A 17,863-nucleotide genomic window follows, 5' to 3' on the forward strand; every position below is an offset into this window, starting at 1 on the left:
ACATTTTCTTTCTGTCTTGTATTAAATAGTTTACCCTCCGGTTGAAATATTATCGATTATTTATGTTAAAAACAACCTGAGGATTGATTATAAAAAAAACGTTTGACATGTTTCTACGAACTTTATGGATATTATTTGGAATTTTCGTCTGCCCTTCATGACATGCACGAGCCTGTGGATTACTGACCATAACGCGCCACCCAATTGGAGGTTTTTGGATATAAAAATAATCTTTATCGAACAAAAGGAACATTTATTGTGTAACTGGGAGTCTCGTGAGTGCAAACATCCGAAGATCATCAAAGGTAAGCGATTCATTTCATTGCTTTTCTGACTTTCGTGACCAAGATACTATGCTGCGATGTGTTTAATGTTTTGTCTACCGATCGATAAACTCACACTAACGCTTGGATTGCTTTCGCTGTAAAGCATATTTTCAAAATCTGACACGACAGGTGGATTAACAACAAGCTGAACTGTGTTTTGCTATATTGCACTTGTGATTTCATGAATATAAATCTTTTTAGTAATTTTTTTTTAATTTGCCGCTCTGCAATTTAGCGGTTGATTAAAATGATCCTGCTAAAGGTATCCGTGCGCCAAGAGGTTAAGAAGATTAGTCTATCCACATGTTCTGCAATGAGCACAGATCGGCTTGCTGTGACAATGTCAGCCGCTGTGGAGAATACCCTCTCGCTAGGAACAGAGGTCCCAGGCACAGCCAGGTAGCACCTTGCTAATATGGCAACATGACGGTATATTAACTCCTTGGTCTTCCACCATGTAAGTGGACCAGCATCCAGGGGAATACAGTCCACTTCCCTGTATGAGGTCACCACCTCCTCGATGACCTTGACCTTTGACTTGGTTCAGCAGGCCACAAATGTGCATGTGTCAGCATATGGTCTCACCATACCTATTGGCAGTCAGGCTACCTCTGGCGAGCACATGGAGGGCTGTGCGGCCCCACAAAGATGCCACCCCACACCATGACTGACCCATCGCCAAACCGGTCATGCTGGAGGATGTTGCAGGCAGCAGAACGTTCTCCACGGCGTCTCCAGACTGTCACGTCTGTCACATGTGCTCAGTGTGAACCTGCTTTCATCTGTGAAGAGCACAGGGCGCCAGTGGCGAATTTGCCAATCTTGGTGTTCTCTGGCAAATGCCAAACGTCCTGCACGGTGTTGGGCTGTAAGCACAACCCCCACCTGTGGACGTCGGGCCCTCATACCACCCTCATGGAGTCGGTTTCTGACCGTTTGACCAGACACATGCACATTTGTGGCCTGCTGGAGGTCATTTTGCAGGGCTCTGGCTGTGCTCCTCCTTGCACAAAGGCGGAGGTAGCGGTCCTGCTGCTGGGTTGTTGCCCTCCTACGGCCTCCTCCACGTCTCCTGATGTACTGGCCTGTCTCCTGGTAGCGCCTCCATGCTCTGGACACTACGCTGACAGACACAGCAAACCTTTTTGCCACAGCTCGCATTGATGTGCCATCCTGGATGAACTGCACTACCTGAGCCACGTGTGTGGGTTGTAGACTCCGTCTTATGCTACCACTAGAGTGAGAGCACCGCCAGCATTCAAAAGTGACCAAAAGATCAGCCAGGAAGCATAGGAACTGAGAAGTGGTCTGTGGTCACCACCTGCAGAATCACTCCTTTATTGGGGGTGTCTTGCTAATTGCCTATAATTTCCACCTTTTGTCTATTCCATTTGCACAACAGCATGTGAAATTTATTGTAAATCAGTGTTGCTTCCTAAGTGGACAGTTTGATTTCACAGAAGTGTGATTCACTTGGAGTTACATTGTGTTGTTTAAGTGTTCCCTTTATTTTTTTGAGCAGTGTATTTTCGGTTTGTACCGAACCGTGGACCCTGTACCGAACAATTCAATGCGAATACACGTACCGTTTCACTCCTAGTGAGAATGCTATTCAAGGACTACAGCTCAGCGTGCAACACCATAGTGCCCACAAAGCTCATCACTAAGCTAAGGACCCTGGGACTAAACACCTCCCTCTGCAACTGGATCCTGGACTTCCAGACGGGCCACCCCAAGGTGGTAAGGGTAGGTAATGACACATCTGCCCCTCAGGGGTGCGTGCTCAGTCCCCTCCTGTAATTCCTGTTCTACCACTACTGCATGGCCAAGCACGACTCCAACAGCATCATTAAGTTTGCCAACGACACACCGGTGGTAGGCCTTATCATCGACAACGATGAGACAGCCTATTGGGAGGAGGTCAGATCTGGCAGTGTGGTGCCAGGATAACAACCTCTCCCTCAATATGATCAATACAAAGGAGATGATTGTGGAATACAGGAAAAGGAGGACCGAGCACATCCCCATTCTCATCGACTGGGCTGTCGTGGAACAGGTTGAGAGCCTCAAGTTCCTTCGTGTCCACATCACCATCGAGCTGTCATGGTCTAAACACACCAAGACAGTCGTGAAGAGGGCACGACAATGCCTATTCCCCCTCAGATCCTGAAAAAGTTCTACAGCTGCACCATCGAGAGCATCCTGACTGGTTGCATCACCACCTAGTATGGCAACTGCTCGGCCTCCGACCGCAAGGCACTACAGAGGGTAGTGTGTACGGCCCAGTACATCACTGGTGCCAAGCTTCATGCCATCCAGGACGTCTATACCAGGCGGTGTCAAGGCCCTAAAAATTGTCAGACTCCAGCCACCCTAGTCATGGAATGTTCTCTCTGCTACCGCAAGGCAAGCAGTACCGGAGCGCCAAGTCTAGGTCCAAAAGGCTTCTTAACAGCTTCTACCCCCAAGCCATGAGACTCCTGAACAGCTAACCAAATGGATACGTGGACTTTTTGCGTTGACTGTTATTTTATTGTTGCACTAATTATTTTCCTATTTTTCCCCATTTGTATTTATTTGTTTACTTCAGTTTATTTAGTAAATATTTTCTTAACACGTATTAGTAAGCATTTCATTGTATTCAGTGCATGTGACCAATAACATTTATTTGATAGTTATCCAAGCCATAGTTGCTGTCTTGGGATCTGACTTAGCGGTCAGCACCTTATGCCACAAAATGATTGTGGTGGGATAGCATTTGATGGCAAATCACATGTTATTCCATTCGATCTATTCTATTCTGGAAGCATGGAAAAGAAGTGTGACGGTACTCCCTTCCTGTGGTGTTAGCCATATAATCATCCATCCACCCTTCACCAGCATGGCAGCAGTACAGGGTGGAGCAGCAGCTGGCACTCATCCTGACTGACACGCAAAACCATGGCAACCGTGTAAAATTCTCACTTAGTAACCCTTGGAAACGAATGACCTTGAGCCCTTCCGTCCCCTGGCGCTCGTTAGTGTGACCGGCATCTAGCACACATCTGAGGTTAGGGGTGCTGTGGATAGGGAGAGTGTGTCTGGTGTCTGAAGCATCAGTATTTTGTCCACTCTTATCTGTTTATCCTCATGCCATGTTATACACATCATATAGGGCTACAACTGTAAATCTCGCTCAAAAGACGAGCATATTAATGAACAAAATAATTTTCACCTTGTGCCTCCCGAGTGGCGCAGCGGTCTAAGGCAGTGCTAGAGGCATCTCTACAGATCCGGGTTCGATCCCGGAATGTGTCACAGACGGCTGCGACCGGGAGGCGGCGCACAGCTGGCCTAGCGTTGTCTGGGTTAGGGGATGGTTTGGCCGGCTGGGATGTCCTTGTTCCATCGCACTTTAGCACTGTTCTTACCTTGAATGCCGAGAGTGTGCAAAGCTGTCATCAAGGCAAGGGGTGACTATTTGAAGAATCTTTAATATATCAAATATATTTTGATTTGTTTAACACTTTTGTTGGGGTACTACATGATTCCATATGTTTTATTTCATAGTTTTATGTTTAAACTATTATTCTACAATGTAAAAAATTCAGAAAAACCCTGGATTGAGTAGGTCTCCAAACTTTTGACTGGTAGTATGTGTGTAAATCACTCTACTATTATTCTGACATTTCACATTCTTAAAATAAAGTAGTGATCTAACTAATGTAAGACATGGAACTTTTACTAGGATTGAATGTCAGGAATTGTGAAACTGAGTTTAAATGTATTTGGCTAAGTTGTATGTAAACTTGCGACTTCTTCTACTGGATATAGATTTATATATATATACACACACACACACACACACACACACACACACACACAGATATACATATATACACTCTCGCTCGCTACACTGGTCAAAAGTTATAAAACGTCTACTCATTCAAGGCTTTTTTTATTTTATTTTTGCTCGCTGGACAAATGACAAGGTCAGGCCACCGCCCCACATACTTTAATGGTTACTTTGGGTTGGAGTTCTTTGGCTCAAGTCCCGACGTAGGCTTTAATTACTATTAATTATGCTTACACCGTAAGCAAGGTCATTATCAAAGGTTATTTTCCAAACGGCGGCCAGTCAGTCTGGCATTCTGTTAGAGATTACACAGGCCCTAGAACAGCACTGCCCACTCGTCTCATTCCAGTCCCACCAGTTCAACAGACTTCTTCACTACTGAATCAATAGTTAAAGCTGTTTAATTGAAGGTCTCCCTCATTTAGTGAGTACTTGGCTTTTTACATAATAGATGAAGGTGTGTGTGTGTGTGTGTGTGTGTGTGTGTGTGTGTGTGTGTGTGTGTGTGTGTGTGTGTGTGTGGACAGAGGTGTTATGCCCACAGGGGCACGTGCCCCCTCGGATAAAAAAAAAAAAAAGTTTGTTTCTCTGTAATACTACTAGCCACCTAGCTAAAGCCAACTTTATAACATTGCTAACTCGGATAGGTTCCCAACCTCAACTAGTTACCAAGAAGCCATTTCAGGCTATCAATCAAGTTTGAGTAGCTAGCATGTCTATTTTAGCTGGCATGCCTACTGGCAAGGTTTGTGGACTTAACTAAATGTACTGAATAATACTCACATTTTAATATTATTATTATTTTTTTAATAACCCAGATTTGATCAGAGATAGAGAAGCATATTTAGTTTATTTAAAAAATGTATTTAAAAAAGAACCACTAGTCCGGAGGATTCAGACTGCGAGGGCTACATACGGGCCCCGACAGAGAGCATTGCGGCGTGGTCTACATTTTTCAGGCTGCGGTTGGGAGCAGGCGGTCAGATCAGATGCAAATTGTCCCGCTCCTTATAGGTAGGCTATAAAATGTATCTCAAGAGAAAGTGCAAGTGTCCACTCTGCTCTCTTCAAACTAGCCTATTGGTTGATATAGCCCAGTAATACCTACCGATAGCCTAATATAATGGGCCCAGTGAGAATCTCTGGTAATTTAACCTATTTCTTAATCTATTTAACCTATTAAGTTATTTTTGTGTTTTTTGATATTGACTATAGGGTGCAATGTTGCTGCGACCTTGGCTGGCAAGTGAGCTTTGTCGTCACATACGTCTAAAATAACATAGCGATACTGCGGTTGGGTTCCAGACCATTTCTTGCGGTAGTGGGTGGGAGTCGGACACACAGACAGCAGGTGTGGGCGGGGGCAGTATGAAAAGCTGCAGGCGGGAGCGAGATGAATAAATCAGTGTAAACCCGCACAGACCTCTAATATAGAAAGCTGAAGAGGTATGCTTAGATATGCAGAACATTTGACATCGAATTTAAGCATAATGATTATGGCTCTCGATTGCAGGAACAGGGTTTCGGGTGTTTGAAAAATGCTAAATTCTCCAACTTCAGGAATGGCAGTCTAGTTCTCCAAGACCCTCCCCCCCCAGCCATCCTCACGTACTTTGTGCTCCCTCAGATTGTTGGGGTGCATGTCACCCCTATGGGTGGAGAATCGACCAGTCGGCATGACTGGCTGCCTGTCAGAGTACCAGTAGCAGCATGGTGGTGTAGTACTGAACTAGGAGGAGCAGGAGATGAGCAGCTTTAGTTGTCTAGTCAGCTGACGACAGCTTTTGCGCTGATAGTGTGGCGCTGTGTGTGTGTTTGCACTCCCATGTGCTCATTTTCACTTATGTATCTGATATTTGTATGTGAGCTTTAAGTGTGGGAATCCTGTTTTCATGATGGACATATGAACACCTGTGTAGTGAAAGGGGGATTTGAGATTTACAACCTACAGACAGACCAAGGTCACCGTTGTCACATGACCGCCAAGAGCACAGTCGGCACATAGACACAGGACGGGTGACATCATCAAACAATGCTATATGAGACTTCTGCTTTGTCCGTTGTTGGACAAATTGATACTCTTTTATATAACATCTCCATTGGGCCTCCCTCTGCCTGTACGGTCTCTGTACACGGCCTGCCTGAAACTCTCTAGCCTATAGCGATCACGTTTTGGGGGAGGGGGGATTCATACATGATTCTGCAGTGATCCTTTAAAGATTCCTTCTCCATGCAGTCACTAATCATTCTGATGTTCAGTGAAAACAATATGTACACTTGTCAGGATGTATAAAATCCTGTGAACATCTGTAATAACTAATACTGTAATGATAAGTATTTTATGTTTTGTTCTTCCAGGAGACCCTCCAGCAGCTGGTGGCGATGCCTCTCCCCAACGTGCTGGTGCTGGGCAGGAACCCGCTCAGTGGTATGTCCTTCATCTGACTGACCTGCCAACAATGCACACTGTTACACACTGTTACATTTCATGGCTGATCAGTGTATAATACACACTCTCTTACACTGGGATATAATGTGCTTTTTGAACATTTTATAACTTCATTATTGTGCAACTTGCGTGTAGGTTGTTTTTCATTTCACGTTCCCCTTTTATCTTGAATTCAGTTTTCCTTGTGTCAAACCCTTGTGTGTAGATTTGATTTCCCCCAGCTAGAATTAGTCTGGGTTATCTTCATAGTACAATATTGGCTGGTGAAATAAAATGAAGATCAAACCAGCCATTGGTTGTATTGTCAAAATACTGTGATTTGGGAAACGCTATGCTGGTTTATTGAATCTTGAATCATTCTGCTACTGTGAAACTTAGCTAGTATCTATCTGCGTCTAGAGTCAAGACCTAGACAACGCAGCCATGAAATTCGATACTCCTATGTGCAAAGTATTATCAGACCAACTCAAAGTCCTGAACCAAAACATGTGGCATTCCAGTCTCTTTCCTATGACCTTTGACCCTGGTGGTGTGCAGCGGTGCTGGTATCTGGAGCCATCTGAAAGTGATTGAACATGGGGCTTTTATTATGCAGTCATTAAGGCTCAGTGGGGTATGGGCCTATTATCAGCACTATGGGAATCCACCCCAGGCTCTGATTATTAACCCACTCTGTGCGCAACACTGCAAAACCCCACTCCTCTGAGCCAACTAACTCATCTGATTACCTCTCCCCTCCTGCCCCCCTGCCCCAGACTGTCTGTTGAACTCAGACGTGACTTCCACACTGAATATCACTTCGATTCAGTCTGATCCAGCTTCAAAATGGAAAGCACTTTGGCCAGCTACAACACAATGTGCTCCTAAAGGCTCATCTCCTGTTCAATGTGGACAGTCATGCCCTGTCTGTGTCTTTCTAGTGAAACTTCTCCTTGGGTGGAACGATCAAGCCTTAATTTCAGAGACTGGACACGTGTGTCAGTTTCCTGCCACGTGGAGAGCAGTTTGTACCTACTTTGTATTGCTGACATTGTGATTCTAGTGTGGTCGTTTAGATGCCAGAGGAGTGTCTCTTTTCAGGAACAATGGCAACTGCATGGAGATATGTGCTCTCCAATGACAGGTGGAGGCAGGCCAGAGTGGCAATCATCAGCAACGCTGTGTGGGGTTGTGGGAAAGTCAGGAAACCTGAAGTCACATTTAGAAACCTGAAGATGGTTCGAGCACCTGGGGTCTCATTTTATAACCGTTACATAAATTGAACACTAAATATCTGTGCGCCATTTCTGAAAAGACTGCACACGTGCAAAAATATTGAGATTGATCAACTTGCCGCACGCCATACATGCGTTTTATAAACTTCAATGCAAAATATTAACATGTTCACCTGTTAATCTTATGAACTGTGCTCCCTGTCGGATGCATAGAGCAAAATACTTCTGTAATTTCAAGTTATCTAATAGGCCCAATTTTAAATGAGATGCGTGCATGGTAATTTGTTGTGTAGCCACTTCGGGTATATGAGCTCCACTGTCTCAGCACAAGGATACTGCTTTTGCCTGCAATGCAATACTTCAACCAATAGAAACTGCGTGCACGTGGTCTAAAGTTTGCGCGAGGATAAGCACATTCTCGCTTCAAGCTCAGTTTTTATAAATGGCAAGTTTTGCGTGATCTGGGCACACGCATATTTTGTGCGTGTACAATGTTTATAAATGAGGCCCTTGGAGTAGTGGAAATAAGTGATTTATAACGTCAGTTTCAGTTAAGTGAAATTAGCAAAAGTATGGTATTTTCTTATCAGAGGAACCATGAGTAGTCCCTGACTCACGTTATAGACAGATATAATGAATAACAATTCTTGGGCCAATTGACAAAATACACTGACTGTACAAAATATTAGGAACACCTGCTCTTTCCATGACAGCTTTCACATAGTCATTCTATGATCCCTTATTGAAGTCACTTGTTAAATCCACTTCAATCAGTGTAGATGAAGGGGAGGAGACCGGTTAAAGAAGTGTTTTTAAGCCTTGAGTCAATTGAGACATGGTTTGTGTATGTGTGCTTTTCAGAGGGTGAACGGGCAAGACAAAAGATTCAAGTGCCTTTTGAATGGGGTATGGTGGTAGGTGCTGGGCGCACCGGTTTGAGTGTGTCAAGAACTGTGACGCTGCTGGGTTTTTCACCTGTATGCCCCAGCGTCACTGAGGCCTTGTGCCCCTGCCCCCTGGTAGGACCCCCCCCCCCACCAGGTTCCTGTGAACAATGGCTGGGCAGGAACGGTTGCAGCAATGAGGGGTTAGTCACTGTCTGTGTCTGCCCCTGTGAGTTTCCTGTCAGGAAGAGCGGCGTGTAGCAACCGAGGGAAGGAGCCACACTAGGCGCATACAGCACTATCATAACAAAGCCTGCGGAGTCAAACCTCAGCAGAGCCAGGGCTTCTGAAGGGAAATTCCATCTATTTTAAACCACCCCCTATCTCCTCTTGCTCTCTCTCTCATTTTCTCGCCACATCTTGCTCTCTCCCCCATCTCTTTTCTTTCTCTCTCATGCTCGCTCGCCATGCTTGGTTCAGTCAGCTTCTTAAATTATTCATCCAGCGCCTGCCTGCTCCTTTATCTTCAGCGCTCAAGAAGATTTGCCTTTCTAAATCACTGTGCAGGCTTCTGTGTGTAGGCTCTACTGTGTGTGTATGAATCCTTAAGGCTTTCAGCTGGAAGAAAAAGCATTTAGAAGGCATTCGTAACAGCTGGCCTTCTGTACTCAGAATAGAATCCAGAACGGACTACTCTCGTATTCCCTAAAGGACCACACATATTGTCGATCTGCCGCTTGTTCGGTGTGGTGTGTTTTAGAGACCACCCGCTGATGGACTTCCCGACTGCCAACATTTTTGCACAATTCTACATGAAGAATGGTTGGCAAATTATGGCCTGCACTCGGTTCAGAGGTGCTAAGTACTCTTGGCCGGCAAAAGCTATTGTACGTCCTAGCCTTTATAGATGTTGTTTAGCTTTGATGACGTCTTGTGAGGATGGGCCTCAACTTTCTCATCGTCGTCCGTTCCGTCCATATCCTATCTATCAGAATATTATCTTGAGTTATTCATTGCGACCTTAACACTAAGTGACCAATACCCTTCTCCCCTGATTGCTCAGTTTGGCCCCTGGCCAGCTCTAGGAAGAGTCTTGGTGGTTCCAAACTTGTTCCATATAAGATTGATGGACACCACTGTGTTCTTGGGGACCTTCAACTTTGCAGACATTTTTTGTTACCCTTCCCCAGATCTGTGCCTCGACACAATCCTGTCTCGGAGCTCTACGGACAATTCCTTCAACCTCATAGCTTAGTTTTTGCTCTGACATGCACTTTCAGCTATGGGACCTTGTATATACAGGTGTGTGCCTTTCCAAATCATGTCCAAACAATTGAATTTACCACAGGTGGACTCCAAGTTGTAGAAACGTCTCAAGGATGATCACTGGAAACAAGATGCACCTGAGCTCAATTTCAAGTCTACTAGTAAAGGGTCTGATTACTTATGTAAATAAAGGTATTTCGGTTTATTTAATGCATTTGCAAAAGAAATAGTGTTTTTGCTTTGTCGTTGTGTGTGGATTTGAGAGGGGGAAACAATTTGAATCAATTTTAGAATGTGGCTGTAACGTAACAAAATGTGGAAAACATCAAGTGTTCTGAATACTTTCCAAATGCTCTCTAGGCTACATCCAATAGTTCAACCTTCCAAACCCACTACCTCTGTCACTACACACCCACATGGAGGGATGCACCATAACATACACGAAGAACAAAATATTGCCATTGATGTTATGGCTGTCCATGAAGATGTACCTACTGGTGGGGATTTACAGTAGTTGTTATTGCTGTGTGGCCCTTTTTTTCTGAATAGACATGCCTGGTTGTCAAAGCCTGTTAGTAATCTGTGTTTATGGCCTTGGGGCTGATGAGCTGGCTTACACACACACACGCAGACCCACCCACCAACCGGCTCATTATTTTACAGTGCAATTCTACAGATTACCTCAACCTTGTTGAGCTTCCTAGCAGCTGTGTAATCATTTCCTCTACATGTGGCTTGGCATCATACCGTACCTAGCTGATTGGATGCTGCAAAATACAGTACAATCTTTTTGGTTCAGGACCTCGCATTATAAGTAAGCAATAGTAGGTTTGCGTGTAATGGGGTTACTTGAATGGCTCATCTCAGGGCTGTAGTAAGTATCCTATCTGTGTGACCGGGCCGGGGGGCAGACATCTTTTTAGCTTTTTGCAATATGATACAGAAAAAGCTTATGGAATTTGGTTGTGATTTATGAAATGAATTTGAAAGGAGGCAAAATGACAAGGACAATAAAAACTACAGTCAATGAAAATATGTATGGTAGTAAAACACTAATTGACAATCTCTGTCTGCAGAGCAAGGTCTGGAGGAGATGAGGAAGCTGTTGTTGCTGTTGCTTGGCTGTGCTGTCCAGGTAAGTCCTTCAGTACACTCATCATCCCCTTAGTCATCTACTGTCAATAGTCTACCATTTACCATTTCCTGTAGGATTAACACTCTTCTACTGATTTGAGTAGCTCTTACTCACTAGTTCCTGACCATCAATAACCTTCGGCTCTATTGTTCAGACGAGTGTTAACACAGCTACAGTTGTATGAGTAAAATTAGTCATTCTCACTCAGACTAGCATTCGTTTCCTCTTCCTCAGCAGAGTTGGCACTATGACAGGTGGTCTGTCCTCTGTCCTGGCAGCAGGCCAGAGAAGGGTCAGAGGGGCTGTCAGAGGGTATGTCTGCTCAATGGGATGCTCTGTATGCCCTGACCCGACCCTTGTCTCTGTCTTTGCCCTGGGCCTGGCTAGAGTAGCACTGATGATGCATCATACTTAACCCCTGGCCAGAGAGACGCTAACCTCACACAGTCATTCTCGTTCACACTTAGCTCACTGTTTTAGGGAGTTCTGACCTAGGATACTTCTTCAAGGACTCCTGATAGGGAAATATGCGTGATGTGTGAAGTCAGTGTTGATTAAATGTTGTTTTGTAGATCATACTTGTTAGGTGACACTGTTCTTTTACAGGGTAACTTGATTTTTAGTTGAATTCCTGGTGGTTTTAGTCGTGTTTGACCAAAACATGAAAATCGCCTTTTTCTTTTCTTTGCAAAATAACTTTGGGGGGAAATCAGTTGCGGGCCGGTTATGGCCTGTTGCTGACCCCTGACCTACATATTCCTTCACAGGCATTTTTCCTCAAAGTCAACCAATCAGAACCCAGGCCATTCTCCTGTTAAGACCATGTAATAATTCAATGCTGAAGCATTAAAAAATAAACTAATGGGACCGGCGCCATTGACAACTACTAGTGCCGTTGCTAACTAGTAAAGCTAGGTCCATGAATTGTAAAGAGTTATGGGATATTAGAACCCTGTTGTCTTAACCTTGTAATCTTCAACCTCGACGTTAGCTAGCTGGCTCGATGTCTTTTTTTCTGGCTTTCGCTTAAAATGCATTTTTCACCAACCTGATATCTGTTTCAGAACGCTTGCCTTCTGCCTAGGCAGCGTAGCTACAATATTTTAGCTGCTCCCATGGTTGATTCAGAGTGGTAGAACCTGCTGTATTGTGACGCTGGTGTCTTAATCTTCCCATCTTCAACCTAGCCTGTGTTCAGGAAGCTGACCTCGCAAAGACCTCTCTAATTCCACTCTCCAGACTGTCATCCAAACCCCAAACTTCCTCCTTTTGTTTGCAGTGTGAGAAGAAAGAAGAGTACATCGAGAGGATCCAGACCCTAGACTTTGACACAAAAGCTGCCATAGCATCTCACATCCAAGAGGTATGAGAGACGGATATATAGATATATTTATATATCTCATTTTGTGAAGGCATCCAGTTCAAACATAAACCCTGGCGTCTCGTGTGTCTGTTTTGGGCCATCTTTTTGTAAAAGGAAACTTGAGTTCTTGTAGGACAGATCTGTGAGCTTTTCAGCCAAATTTGTCACTGCCCTCCACAGCAGTTTGAGTTCAAGTAAATTAGTTTGCTTCCCATTGCTTTCAACACATTAGTTCTGTGTATTGGCTGGCAGAGTGTGATGACTCTGCTAATGCTGTTGTTTTGAAGGTGACCCAGAACCAGGAGAATGTTGTGGACCTACAGTGGCTGGAGGGGGGTGACCTGCCCCCAGAGGACCTGGACTCCTTCTCCAGGAACATGGCCTTCCATCTCAAACGCCTGGTGGACGAGAGAGACGACCAGCTGGAGGTACATGTCTGAAACCGGGCACATTGGTGCCTTTTTAACTCCACTCAAGAGGTTAGAGCGTTGGGCCAGCAACCGAAAGGTTGTTCGATTGAATCCCCGAACTGACAAGGTAAAAATCTGTTCTGGTCCTGAACAAGGCAGTTAACCCACTGTTCCTAGACTGTCATTGTAAATTAGAATTTGTTCTTAACTGACTTGCCTAGTTAAAATAAGGCACTAAAGTAAAATTGCCCAAAAATTTGGCTAAGAAATATCCTGAATACAAAGTGTTATGCATGCATTCTGTGCTCAGTCAATAATTTAGATATGAGAAACATACACCATTATTTAGTGATCACACGGGAAGAAGCTCCTTTCGCACCCCTCTTTTATAGCTCAATAATCTCAATATTTTAAGATCAAAATGGCAAATATTGCCAAAAAGGAACAAGCTTGCATCCCTGTAGACAACTCACAGACGAGGACCCGGATCATGTACCCTACACACAACCTCTATACTTGACACATGTATCCCTCCCTCCTTACTTGAAGTGACCAGCCCAAGTAATCTAACAGATTTGGATGGGTGAAAACAGCTCTCACCAAATTGCTTTCAACAGTGTTAGATCATTGATCACAATGAGGGACAAAGCAGTTGTCAGACAGAGTATTGAGGATACTGACAGTGTGGATTGCAGTCTATATATATAGTCTACCGTGACACCTTGTTATTGAACAGTAGAACCTATGTTGCGTCAGGCTCCCCTGCTGTTCTGTCTGCTCAGTCTGGGAGGTGTGAGTTTAGGGAGATGACTCTGATTAGGACGGACCTCAGAGGAGGTGGAGGAGCAGCAGCACCTAGCCACCAGGATCAGTCACTTAAATGGAAACCCCAAACATAATGAAAAGCCCAGTGCTAATGCAGTTAAGGCTCAAGTATCGGCACACAACAAGGGTATATTAGGCTGGGTTCAGAGATAAGAGTCGCAAAAGGCATTGGTTTAAAATTGTCTGTGACAACATATCGTCATTGTAGTTCACCACGCAGCCCTCCTCTCTCATCGTCCGTTCATAACCCAGTGGCTACGCAATGAAATGGGCTTTTAATGAAGAGCGTCTAGCCTCCAGTGGAGATCCTTATAATCCCACCTCCTTCTCCCTGCCCCCCTAGACCATAGGATGCTGGGACTGCTGCTCTACCAGGCTACAGGTGGGCTGTCCTTAATCAGACTGCTCTGGGTTCAATTCACACACACACACACCCCAACCATACACACAAACTGATGCACATGCCATAAAAATGCACAGACAACATCGCATAATACAGACTCTATACAGGCCGTTAACTCATTGAGACAACATTTTATGTATTTTATTTTACCTTTATTTAAACAGGATGCATATTTTGGAGCATTTGTATTCTGTACAGGTGTTTTGTATTCTAGTATTGTAGTATTTGTATTCTGTATTCTGTTCTTTTCACTCTCTCATTTAGGTTAGTATTGTGGAGTAACTACAATGTTGTTGATCCGTCCTCAGTTTGCTCCTATCACAAACCCTGTGTGGTATCACGATACCACTCTGTATCGTGATACTTGGCCATCGTTAGTAACATTTTGGTGTAGTGACAACCCCATTCTGAAAATAGCCAGTTTACACAGAAAATGTTTTGTCACCTTCTTGGGCCTTCACCAGTTTGCATCCCTGGTCTAACTGTTATGGTGTTGTGTGTCCTTCCAGACCATTGTGGAGCTGACCCAGGAGAGGGACTGTGGACAGTACTCTCCCCCGCCCCTCTTTGCCCAGTCGCCCAACGACTCGCCTAGCATGCGCCGCACAGAGAGCCGCCAGCACCTGTCTGTGGAGCTGGCCGACGCCAAGGCCAAGATCAGACGCCTGCGCCAGGAGCTGTAAGTACCCTCACTTGGCCTTTCTCCAGCTCCATTGGCCCTTTTTAGTAAGTCTGTGGTAGACTGCAAATACTGTTGGACCTCCCAGGATCTCTTAACACATCATTGGTTCTTACAAGTTCTATAAGCTTCGTACAAGTATCCTAAGAGTACTGTAGGTGCCTCGTGTTGTCTAGCAGAGTGTCTCTAAATGTGAAACTCTGCCTTCAACTACTGCTGTCTCGTGACTGCCTAGTAATGGAAAACAACCCAGTACGGTGTGTCATTGGAGCTAGGAACCGTGACTCAGCTCTCTGTCTGAGTATCCCATTCTCTGTTCGCCAGTTCATGGAGCACTCTAATGCTGACCGGAGAGAACCGCAAAAGCAGGACGCTAATTACGGAACTTAAAGTTTTATGGCAGCGATATTGTTAAAGAAGAATACATTTCCTCTTGCCTCTCAGTAGGAAACAAATGGTTCTACACTACTGTTCTGATGCCGTAGTGCTAGACCTTCATTGTTGTCATAAATAATTGAACTTCCTCTTCAGAGTCCATTAACCCTGGGTAGAGACAAAGGCCAGTGGTCAGTTTATCAAAGGGAGGGGTTTTTACGAGAAGCATTCTCTGTTTCAGACGGAAGTGTTTTCTAGGATGCAAAAAACTGAGGCGCTGACTCTGGAATCTCTTAATCAAGTCCATCATAACATTGATACGGTTGGAGTTCTGTAATGCAGGCTTCTTAGTGCTGGGTCGAACCGGTTCTGAGGTACTTTTGGTAATGTAGTGTATGTGGACACCTGCTCGTCGACTATTTCATTACAAAATCATGGGCATTAATATGGAGTTGGTTCCCCCTTTGCTGCTATAACAGCCTCCATTCCTCTGGGAAGGCTTTCCACTAGATGTTGGAACATTGCTGCGGGGACTTGCTTCCATTCAGCCACAAGAGCATTAGTGAGGTTGGTCACTGATGTTTGGCGATTTAGACCTGGCTCCTCGCAGTTCCAATTCATCCCAAAAGGTGTTCGATGGGGTTGAGGTCAGGGCTCTGTGCAGGCAAGTCAAGTTCTTCAACACTGATATCGACAAAACATTTCTGTATGGACCTCACTTTGTGCGTGACAGCATTGTCATACCTTCCCCAAACTGTTGCACAGCTTTGTCTAGAATGTCTTTGTATGCTGTAGCATTAAGACTGCCCTTCACTAGAACTAAGGGGCCACCAAACTTTACAGTTGCCACTATGAATTGGGGCAGGTAGCGTTCTTCTGGAATCCACCAAACCCAGATTTGTCCGTTGGACTGCCAGATGGTGAAGTATGATTCATCACTCCAGAGAACGTGTTTCTGCTGTTCTAGAGTCCAATTGGTGGCGTGCTTTACACCACTCCAGCCAACACTTGGCATTGTGCATGGTGCTCTTAGGCTTGTGTGCGGCTGCTTGACCATGGAAACCCATTTCAGGATGCTCCCGACAAACAGTTATTGTGCTGACGTTGCTTCCAGAGGCAGTTTGGAACTCGGTAGTGAGAGTTGCAACAGAGGACAGACAATGTTTACGCGCTTCAGCACTCAGCGGTCCCGTTCTGTGAGCTTGTGTGGCCTACCACTTTGCGGCTGAGCTGTTGTTGCTTCTAGATGTTTCTACTTCACAATAACAGCACTTACAGTTGACTGGGGCAGCTCTAGCATGGCAGAGATCTGATTAACTGACTTGTTGGATGGGGGGCATGCTATGACTGTGCCATGTTGAAAGTCACGGAGCTCTTCAGTAATGCCATTTTACTGCCAATGTTTGTCTATGGCGACTGCATGGCTGTGTGCTTGATTTTATACACCTGTCAGCAACGGTCACTTAGAAATGTCCTTGTTTTTGAAAGAAAAACACTTGGTTTTTTAAATTTTAAATCTAGACACTAATATATAGTTCTCTTGCTCAGTTGTGCACAGGGGCCTCGCACTCTTTCTATTCTGGTTTGAGTAGTACACAGCGTTGTACGAGATCTTCAATTTCTTGGCAATTTCTCACATGGAATAGCCTTCATTTCTCAGAACAAGAATAGACTGACGAGTTTCAGAAGAAAGTGCTTTGTTTCTGGCCATTTTGAGCCTGTGATCGAACCCACAAATGCTGATGCTCCAAATAATCAACTAGATACTCACTCCATCACTCTCCTACTTGGTCAAATAGCCCTTACACAGCCTGGAGGAGTGTTAGGTCATTGTCCTGTTGAAAAACAAATTATAGTCCCACTAAGCGCCCACCACATGGGATGGTGTATCGCTGCAGAATGCTGTGGAAACCATGCTGGTTAAGTGTGCCTTGAATTCTAAATAAAACACTGACATTGTCACCAGCAAAGAACCATCAACTCCTTATCCGTTCTTCACTCTTGCGGAGATCATTCATTCACCTACTCTGCGTCTCACAAAGACATGGCAGTTGGAACCAAAATCAAAAGTTTGGACTCATCAGACCAGAGGACAGATTTCCACTGGTGTAATGTCCATTGCTCGTGTTTCTTGGCTCAAGCAAGTTTCTTCTTATTATTGTAGTCCTTTAGTAGTGGTTTCTGTGCAGCAATTCGACCATGAATGCCTGATTTCAGTCTCCTCTGAACAGTTGATATTGATGTGTCTGTTACTTGAACTCTGTTACTTGAATGTGTCTGTTACTTGCAGCCCACTTTATTTGGGCTGCAATTTCTGAGGTGCAGTAAATTCTAATGAACCTGTCCTCTGCAGCAGATGTAAATCTGGGTCTTCCTTTCCTGTGGCGGTCTTCATGAGAGCCAGTTTCATCATAGCGCTTGATGGTTTTTGCAACTGCACTTAAAGAAACTTTCAAAGTTCTTGAAATGTTCTGTATTTACTGACCATGTCTTAAAGTAATGATGGACTGTCGTTTCTCTTTGCTTATTTGAGCTGTTCTTGCCATAATATGGGCTTGGTCTTTTACCACATAGGGCTATCTTCTGTATACCACCCCTACCTTGTCACAACACAACTGATTGGCTTAAACGCATTAAGAAGGAAAGGAGTTAACAAGGCCCACCTATTACTTGAAATGCATTCCAGGTGACTACCTCAT

General features: G+C 44.6%; 1 protein-coding gene across 5 annotated transcripts in view; it reads left to right on the plus strand.

Annotated features, from left to right (window-relative positions):
* Nucleotides 1-17,863, plus strand: part of LOC129858404 (girdin-like) — an 89,786-nt gene that overhangs the window by 28,346 nt on the left and 43,577 nt on the right. For all 5 annotated transcript variants that reach the window (XM_055927605.1, XM_055927611.1, XM_055927621.1 and 2 more), the window contains exons 4-8: nt 6,520-6,589; nt 11,051-11,109; nt 12,389-12,472; nt 12,760-12,900; nt 14,620-14,789. In XM_055927605.1, coding sequence (XP_055783580.1) covers nt 6,520-6,589; nt 11,051-11,109; nt 12,389-12,472; nt 12,760-12,900; nt 14,620-14,789 — 524 coding nt within the window. The remainder of the gene's footprint in view (nt 1-6,519; nt 6,590-11,050; nt 11,110-12,388; nt 12,473-12,759; nt 12,901-14,619; nt 14,790-17,863) is intronic.

The sequence above is a fragment of the Salvelinus fontinalis genome, chromosome 1, assembly GCF_029448725.1.
Source record: "Salvelinus fontinalis isolate EN_2023a chromosome 1, ASM2944872v1, whole genome shotgun sequence".
Classification (NCBI taxonomy): domain Eukaryota; kingdom Metazoa; phylum Chordata; class Actinopteri; order Salmoniformes; family Salmonidae; genus Salvelinus; species Salvelinus fontinalis.